At 38.3% G+C, this 9581-nt stretch overlaps 1 protein-coding gene across 1 annotated transcript; it reads right to left on the reverse strand.

Annotated features, from left to right (window-relative positions):
* Window positions 1-3978: 3978 nt before the first annotated feature.
* On the reverse strand, window positions 3979-7404 carry LOC119728769. Its single transcript, XM_038201152.1, has 3 exons — window positions 7270-7404; window positions 6660-6756; window positions 3979-5207 (listed from the first exon to the last, which is right to left on the reverse strand). The coding sequence occupies exons 2-3, from the start codon at window positions 6754-6756 to the stop codon at window positions 4837-4839; spliced, it is 468 nt and encodes a 155-aa protein (XP_038057080.1). The 5' UTR covers window positions 7270-7404; the 3' UTR covers window positions 3979-4836.
* Between the last annotated feature and the right edge of the window lie 2177 nt (window positions 7405-9581).

Consider the following 9581-nt stretch of genomic DNA (forward strand, 5'->3'; position numbering starts at 1 on the left):
CGTATGTCCTTAGACTTGCAGCTCTGTCGAGGCGAGCCAGGCCAGTGTGTCATCGTCCAGGTCGATCTAGTTGCGGCCGCGGTCACTTGAAAGTAACTACGCACAATGGCTTATAAATCTACATGAATTTATACACGTAGTCTTCCTAATGATGAAAGGCTTTGTTGTGCAAGTATAGCCTTGCTTTTTGTCGGAATGAATTAGGATAGTCGGTGCAAGAACTACAAAGGCAATTGGTTGAGCTAAACATTTTCTGCAAACACCGTTTACAGACTTTTAAGATATCAAATTTGCAAACAACTAATTGCAGAGTTTTAATTGTTCAAAATTATTCACCTCAACTGAATAAGTGTGTTTCGACAAGAATATATAGACTTCTACATAATCTTGGAAAATTTATCTAAAACTTGAAAATCCACCTAAAAAAACCCTGTCAGTACCTTAAATTCTGGATATCTATCTTCTAAAGACAGCAGAAAAAATTGACAGTAGAAACAGACAATTACAAGTGACTGCAAAAAAAAATTGCAAAGATGAAAATAAAACTTGAAACAAAATACCTAATGCAAACTTGGCGTGTCTGGACAAAGTCAACAGATGGCCGTGCAGAAACGTTAATTCTCTGTATAGCGGCTTTGAAGTGATCCTGTTACTTTACAAAATGATATTGTTACGTTACAAAACAACTATCATATTGTCATGTCACGAAACTCAGTAACTTTCAACTAATGTAACAGCTGCGACCATATTATGTGTCCCTTTTAGAGGCCTAATTACTTTCAAATGCAAACATAGAATGTTTTACTGTAATGTTGTTTATATTTTCATAATTAGGCTAATCAATTATTTTTTTCAATATATTTCCAGTGGATTCGATGACACATCTAGAAGAGTAAGAAACGCGAACAGTTTTGTTTGTATTTTGTTGATGTTGATACACAGTATGGCTAATTTTTGTACAGTTTCTTCATTACCATTATCTAAACGGGATCTACCCGATATTCCCCATACCGATGTTCCCCTCTACATCGGGTAGACCCCATGAAGGTGTATATGCTGTTGGTGAATTTAATGCATCGTGACACGCCCACGTACATTTTGTGTTACAAAATTGGTCCTATACTGGCAATAGTGGCAACAGCGGCAAAACATTGGCTGAACATTAACATTGGCTGACTCTTGCCAATGTTCATTCAATGTCATGTTGATATTATTGCCAATAATAGGACCAATATTGTGTCAATGAGCAAAACGTACGTGGCTCAACATTGGGTAATATTGGGCAAATATTGACCTTGTTCATCCCAAGATGGGCCCACTTTGCTTGTGAAGATTAACCAAATATAAGCCCTATGTGTCCGTGTTGGCAGTGTTGGGGCTAGAACTGTTAATAGCAAGTTTGTGTTTTCGCTATAGCTCTTGACATGAGATAAAAAAATATGGTTAAAAACACTGTTGGGCAATATAAATTTACCCAACATTGGTTTGACATTACCAGACATCATCGATATTCTTGAATCATCATCAAAAATATCATTGAAAATCGATTCAAATGGAATCATTTACCATGAAAAATATGTTCCAAATTCATTAGTACGTGCATCTTTGTCAAAACGATGCAGATTTTGCTATTTGGGAGTTTTACTCGCCATTGCGGCATGTTGGGGAGTAGCGCCCTCTGTTGATCAATAGTGTACAGTGTGACAACTATTTTTTCGGGTCAAAACTCTGCGGATCTAGGACAACGTACGTTCACTGCACTATTTTGTGAGATTATAAGTAAGACTTACCTATGCTTTTATTCAATCTACACAAATGGGACATAATTAATTTACTGGAGATTGTTCATTTTCGAAGGAATGTAGCGTAATTTTTAATCATTGTTATCACTCCAAAATTTGGAAATAAAATTGATCATTGTGTGCGACGCAGGGGAATATGTCAAAACACGACATCAAAACCCTACAAAGAACCTGCCTGTGCGAAATGTGCATCTTTATTTCATGCCAAGGACACTTAGTAAAATGTGAGATCGATGTATATGTGTCATGTGCAGTCGGATTCGAAAGAGGATTCCCCTCTTCATGGCTTGTCAACAGAGGGCGCTGTTTTTCTTGCTCAGCCGCTGCGTTCCGATCACCAGGCCGGCGAAAATGATCGTTTTTTTCGGAATGAAGAAGATTTTGGTGGATTTTTGGGCTATTTTATTTTTGTAGCCTGATAGTCTGTCTAACAATTTATGAAGGAAAAAGTGCAAAATACCCTGGCCGTTGGTGGCCGATTGAAAAAAATGTGTTAAAGTTTTGGTTTTGTTAATAGCTTCAGAAAAAAAAAGGTTTCAGAAAACAACAAGTTAAGGTCCTGGGCACAGCAACTCTTTAAATCTCAAGTAGCCAAATTAAAATCTGTCATGATTAAATAAAGAGGCCTTTAAAAAATGTCTATTTCGAAGTAAATTTCACCAAATTTTTGTGTGTGATTTGAATCATATCTTTAGACATGTCAGGTAAAAGCATAAACAAAAACTGGAGAAAAAATATCGGGTGAAATGTCTGGGTCTTAAACCACTGTGTAATGACATTGTATGAACCGGTGCCTAAGGGACAATGGCATGAATTTGACCGAGGAACACATTTTGTACAACTTTCTTATCCTGTCGTAATGTATGAAAACTATTTTACATTCCTTTACCTTACTGTTATAGAAAACGCATTTCTTTAAATATTTACCATTTGCGATGCTTTTCGTGACAACTAAGGGCGATGTTGCTGTGATGTCATTTTAGGAGGGCATTGTTCAGTTAAGGGGTTTTCTGTTCAAATTTTAAACCCCATTTTTTTTTCCATTGTAAACACGTAGAAATCCACGTATACAATGACAAACACCAAAGACACTTCATCTTCATGCCATATAATTATATTTTAATCAAATTCAAACGAATAGTTTGGGAAAGTAAATGAATAAAAGTTCATAGCTTCATGCAGACCTTCCACTACTTTTAGACCTTCAATTCAGAATCACTTCCAATAGGTATACTTATTAAACTTTAGATAATGGATTTGATCCAACTGAGCCACCACCACTTGAGATATACGCACTATAATAAATCAATGATATGCAATCAGAAGTACAATGCATAAGCGGTATTAGAAAGTGATACTACGAGTAGGTTGTTGTACATTAACAAGTTTGATTGTAAATGAATAAAGAAGTGCATATGCAATAGAATTACACTCAACATAATCAGCACAGCTTTCATGTGAACACAATGTTAATCTACATTGTCGCTTACATGGCAGCTATTGTTAATGTATTGTAAATACTTCTATGGTAAGTCTCCATCAACCTTATTAATTCGAAAGCGTATCTTCGACTTATTTCTATAATTTAGTACAGCAAATGTTGCGAAACAAAGATAATCGATGATAGTTATTCGTAAATTCCTTCTTGCTGTCCGCTGTTTTACCCTTTTCATAAACTCGGCCTACATTTCTCGTCAATATCGTTTGACGGCTGGATGCCTGGGTTTGTGAAATGGCTAGTTATATTTCTTTCCGGGCAGCAGTTGCCGTGAATCATTTGATCACTGTGAAAAAACCCCAGTTTCGGGCAATAGCATGAACAGCGACCAAAAGGAGACAAACCCTTTAGCACCCAGCACTAGAGAGCAGCAAAGCCTCGGGACAATGGTGTCATCTTATCAAAAGCAAAGACCCAAATACCAATAAATGATCAATATGCTTAAAATCAAAACCTCAACCTAAACAATATTTACCCATCAAAAGTTAAACTAGTACAGTAGCCTTGGTCAAGTCCAATCCAGTCTCATGATAACAGCAACCCTTTTCTTTACCCGCGAGTGAAAGTCTAAGGGACTCTGTTAATGGGCCTTATTCACGAGGAAGCCATTTTGGTCGTGTTCCCTGAATGTATTATATAAATTGTGAACTGTTGAATGGGATGGTGCCAGACTATTGACACATTCTTAGTATCGCTTCATTTTTTTTTAATGCGGCCTCAAACATTAGGGTATGTTTAATCACAAATTTAACATGATTCATTAGAGCAGACTGGTAATTAACTTTATATTTTGGCTTTCATTTCTCTTCTCAAGCTCCAAAAATGAAGATTTTACGTCACTTTCAATTTTATATGGCCCATACACAAGGGCGTGTTTCTGCAGATTATACCTTTTGAATGCCTATTTATGTGGCATACAGTAGTGTTTCTATCATTTCCTTTGTTTCTACTGCAAAGGTCATATTTATCAGTAATCAATAACAATGGTCGTATCACAATCCTCCTTACTATCCTAACAAATACGTGCTTGCCTATAGTTTCGATAGGTACATGCATGAAACAAACAAACACAATTTTGAAACTACTAGTGAAAACGTTTAATCGATATGAAATTGATCAACAAACAAGACTGCCGAGCCGGCGCTCCAGCAATTTACCAATCGAGCCCTACTATTGGCGGTCTTTCAATGGTGTTCTATATCAGTCATGAACACAACACCTGTATCATTTTCTTTGATCTGACCTAGCAGGCAGGGACTGCTGTCCCGGTGTGGCGACAATATGCTATACTCCATAAGAGAATGAGGAGATACTAATCTATTTATTTCTGACAATTTGAAATTCGTAAACCAGATGGCTGTTGTTAATAACACGTGTCAACGTACAATGCTACACACCATTTTGCATGCATCAGACCTCCTGAAGGCGTGTTCTCTTTTTTTTTTTTTTTTTAAAGTTATTAAGTCTACTCGAAAAGCACGAAAATCCAAGATGGCTCTCTTGTAAATGATGTAAAGCTGCGCTTTTGGAACCGGTTTAGATAATTTCTATTGTTATCTTTACATCGTGATATGTGAAGGTAGCGGGATCATTCTTACAGCAGAAAGCATTTGCATTGGTGTAAGGTCTTGGGGTGTTCGGAATGTGCCAAGTAGCATAAGGACCAACTTTCACAAAGCACTCGTCACCGTCGTAACGTTTACCGGAACCAACCTGACAAACATGTATCCGTGCATCCCTATCCCGGACGTCCAACAGATTCCAGTTTGTACTCCTTACTCCACTGTCAAAGGCAGCCTTTAGCTCGTCCAAACTGCAAAGATGGTGGCCATCCTCCCTGCATGCCTCTCTGGCATCATCCAGACATGCACTAGGGTATTTAGCAGATGTTTGGCATACAGAAACACCTGTAGATCGGAAAAGGATCGAGCAATTACTACTAGAAGTTCAATCCGAGTTTCATCCCGGCCTTTTAATGGTTTTATCTCTCAGACCCCCGAATTCAATATGTTACAGTGGTCTTGGCCGCGCAACTGATAATTACATGTCATTTATTCAGCTAACGTTCTACGTCTACCGTAAAATCAGCAATTTGAAAAGTCACAAATGTCTGCGAATATTTTGGATGTTGCTAATTTTGTCTCGAATTAGTTTGCAAATGTCTAAAATTTAAACCTTTCTGATATCATATTCGCAACGAAATGGCAATGTTCGACCGTAACTGTTTATAATTCCCCGAATTTAAATGCACTTTTCCCGGCCAATTTCAGCACACACACCAAATAAAAACCAGTCGGTTATTCTGTAAGCACAGGACTGGGATTGTGAATTTTCTTCATTTCAATCTTTTGTTAAATATATGGACCATTTCAACTGAAAAGTTAAAAAAGGTCTGTTGAAACAAAAGTATGGTCAACAGTATAACGAGAAAATAAAAATGTTTGTGTTTCCTTTTATATAGGCAAATACAAATCAGCAAATGCCTACCGCGGAAACAAATTTTAGTACAGACATGTGATAAAATGTTTGCCAAAAACGTTTGGCGTGGGGTTCGGGACCCGCTTAAGGGCCCCGAAATAAATTGGATTCTAGATGCTCTGTGGTGTGATCTGAAGCGATTTCTTACCACTTTTCTCCATGCTTTGACTAATATTTTCGTAGCAAAAGTTAATTATTTGAACATCGTTTTCGAGGTTGGAGTCATTGAATTGGCTACCAGAATTCTGAGCTACAATTCTGGATTCTAAATGCGCTGTGGTGCTATCTGAGGCAATTTCTGACCAATTTAACCAATATTTTTTAAGCAAAAGATACATTGAAGTACATAATAGGGCCCTGTAAATGGAACACGAGTTAAAAAATCGGGGGGGGGGGGACATTTGATATTGTGTCCCCCTCCCTTCAAAAAGTGTTGTGGGGGGGGGGGACGTGTCCACCGCCCCCCCCCCCCCCCCAGGATTGACGCCCATGACTGCACATACTGTAAATAGGAGGTGCGTTGCCGCCCTGGTCGTCTCTTTCCCTCCTTGGTTGTGTACAGTGCATATATACATGTATGTGCAGGTTCTGTCTGGTTCATGCGCAAGGTGTGACCTAAGTAGTTCAACTGCCTGCGATGCACCTTGTTGATGAGTGGTTTGGCTTTGACTGTGTTGAGGATGACACTATTCGGGACCCTGTCCGTCCGTTTAACGCCCAGCATGATGCGGTAGCATGAGGTAGCAAAGGCATTGATCTTTTTCTCCATGCTGCTATCCACTATCCATGCTTCGCTTCCATACAGTAGCACAGATATACAAGTTGCGTTAAATAGACGTGTCTTGACATTTGGTGTGACCGAGAATGCAAGGCTTACTTACCAGAGTCCGATGGCGTTGGGCAAGTCGGTAGCTCTAAAGCGCCGATCTCAAAGAAACTCAAGGAGCAGATACCCAGAAACACGACGAATGTTTTCATCTGGAAGAAAAGAATCATAAATTAACAACATTGTAAACATTGTGTTTAACTAGTATTTCCCCCTCTTATTTTTGTTAATGACTTATTGGTGATGGTAAGAAGATAATATTCAAGGCAATTAAGGAATGCATGCCCCCGACTGGAGCTCAGTCCTGCCCCCTTTGCCCATCTAATGCTCGGTGTCTTGAGACATTTGTTTTTAGTTCTCCTCAGTAAACTGTCACTTTCTCGAGCTGGACGAGCCTGAGATTATAAGCTCTCACAATCAATACTAATAAACCATATCGTTCTCCTGTGCCTAATCTCATATTCTGTTCTAATACTTCGTACAGAGTAGCATTTTTCTATTATAACTCGTCTAGTAATAGTAATGTGAAATGATGACATTACATTTTCAAATTTACTGGCAGTTCACTTTAGACAGGATCGCGCTTAAATTTCACGATTGTCTTCCGTTCACAGACTGCAATGCGAACATCAGAAAAGAAACGTGTAATCATTCCAAAAACATACCTTGTAAGATATTGTCTTGAGTTGTGTGACTTGAAGTCTTGAGCGATTGTACTGACTGTGTTGCTGCAGACAGCGATCTTTCTAAACTAGATTAGTGTTCAGTTGTAGTGATATCGCTTACTTAGAAGAACCAACAGTGACAAGCCAACACAGTTTAAGTGCTCTTTTATAGCCGCATATTTTGCTGGTGCCATATGAAAACCAGGCTCTAGGGAAGCTGACTCATGTACCCTTGTATTGATTAGACCCTCTCAAGTGACCGGTCACCTCCTAATTATCTTCGATGAGGCATGCGCAATACTACCAATGAGTCTGTCTGTACAGCCGTGTGGTTGCAAAGGCGAAGCGTGGCCAGTTGATCAGCAAAGCTAGTCCGATTACGACACTATAACAGAGCCGTGCAATTCACGCACTCCCCAAAACATTGCCTTTTGAACGTTTTGTTTCTTATTATGTTCAGTATGATTGGAATGTTCATTTTAACGGAAGAAGAAATTTTAAACTTCATGTTAGTGACAAAAATCGCCGTCATCTATGCCGAAACCCCTATAGTGGTTACTAGTGAAGATGGCATTCAAGTCGGGAAGAAATCGTTCGAAAGCGTCCCCAAATCTATGTATTTATCTTAATTTCCAGGAATTTCATCAAGTTGTTATTTCAAGAGTAGTTGGACTGTTATATCATCTTTATTCAGAATTTCAGCTTAATCTGTTGTTGCAAACGCTGATATTACCTTGAGAACTATCTCCAAAGAAAATTTCGAGGAGGATTGTTGCCGACCAAACCCAAGTGCGTGCTTTTCGGCAACGATCCTAAAGCCCCGTAGACACTATGGTTGACCGATTTCGGCCTGACAACACAATGACGAGGCGCATTTTAGCATATTCATTAGCGTCACTCGGAGTGGGTCTCGGTATTGACCAATGGAAGCCGGCTAAAAGGGTTATATTTATCAATTAATAACTCGGGGTAAACTCGTGAAGGAGGCTTTTCTTCAAATTGTTACTGCACACCAAAATGCATATATAGTAAGCTTAATAATATTCGTGAGGCCTGAAAAGATTGGCAGATAATACAAACGCCATGTGTTACAACTTTCAAAAATGCACTTAGACAGGCCTAATATCAACAAAAAGTAATCATATCACAACGATTTTTAGCACATAATAAGGATCAGTATGACATGAACCCTAAAAGGTGCATAAAGATACGGTCTTCCGAACGGGAGAAATTAATTTTGAATGATTTTGCCCACCAATGTGAACATGTCTGTGTGCATGTAGTTTCATTAAAAATAAAGTGTTACGTAACCTTAACCTTTGCGGTAGGGAATTTCTAACCAATTAATTGGCATCGACATATGAATATGTCAATACAAACAGGTAAATCGGCATTGGCTAGGAGGAAAGTAACGTTGAGTCCCCTTTGCCGGATTCAGTGTAAATGCGGAGTAACAGCCGCAGCCGCTTGAAAGAAACTTCACAAAAACGGCTTAAAAATCTACATGAATATATCCATGTATTTTACATGTAACTTTAGCCTTGCTTTTTGTCCGAATTAACTGAGATAGTCGGTGCAAAGACTAAAAGGCAATTGGTTATGTTAAAAATGTTCTGCTAAATCAACAAAGCAAACACCGTGGACAGAGTATTAAGATTTCAAATTTGCAAACAATTAATAACAGAGTTTTAGTTGTTCCAAATGTGTCAAGATTTGATGTTCCCCTGCACTGAATAAGTGTATTTTTGACGGGAATAAAATAATCCTTGTAGACTTCGACATAATATTGGAAGCATAACTTACAAAATGAAAACCACGAAAAAGCAATACATTTGATGATGGATGTCTCCTTGAAAAGGATAGCAGAGAGTTAGTACAGTAGAAACAGACAAAAATAAGTGACTGCAAAACAGTTACAAAGATACAATTTTAACTTGAAGCAAAACACGTAAGCCGAACTTGGCGTGTCTAGACAAGTCAACAGATGGTTGTGCACAAACATAATAATGGTTTTGTCACGAAACTCAAATTATTTTTCATTGATGTAACAGCTTTGACCATATTTTGTGTCCCTTAATGGGGCCTAATTACTTTTAAATGCAACCCAATCATGATATAATGTTTTCTGACTTGACATGCCTCTTGGAATTGTGTTGACGTTTTCATAAGGTACGCAAATAAGTTATTGTTCCTAAAATGTGATGACCTGAGCGTGGTCAATGAAGTTTGTACACTCTTATTGCCTTTATTTATCACGTTTAATCTTCCAAATGCCACGTTTTCATGACCGAATTCTAATTACAGCAAGAGGA

The sequence above is a fragment of the Patiria miniata genome, unplaced genomic scaffold (assembly GCF_015706575.1).
Source record: "Patiria miniata isolate m_02_andy unplaced genomic scaffold, ASM1570657v1 HiC_scaffold_1, whole genome shotgun sequence".
Classification (NCBI taxonomy): domain Eukaryota; kingdom Metazoa; phylum Echinodermata; class Asteroidea; order Valvatida; family Asterinidae; genus Patiria; species Patiria miniata.

Excerpts from the sequence above, each read along its gene's own strand:
- LOC119728769 (XM_038201152.1), bottom strand. The coding sequence starts at position 6,756 with ATGAAAACATTCGTCGTGTTTCTGGGTATCTGCTCCTTGAGTTTCTTT. Across the intron at positions 5,208-6,659 it reads CCCAACGCCATCGGACTCTG|GTGTTTCTGTATGCCAAACA; the intron begins GTAAGTAAGCCT and ends TCCGATCTACAG.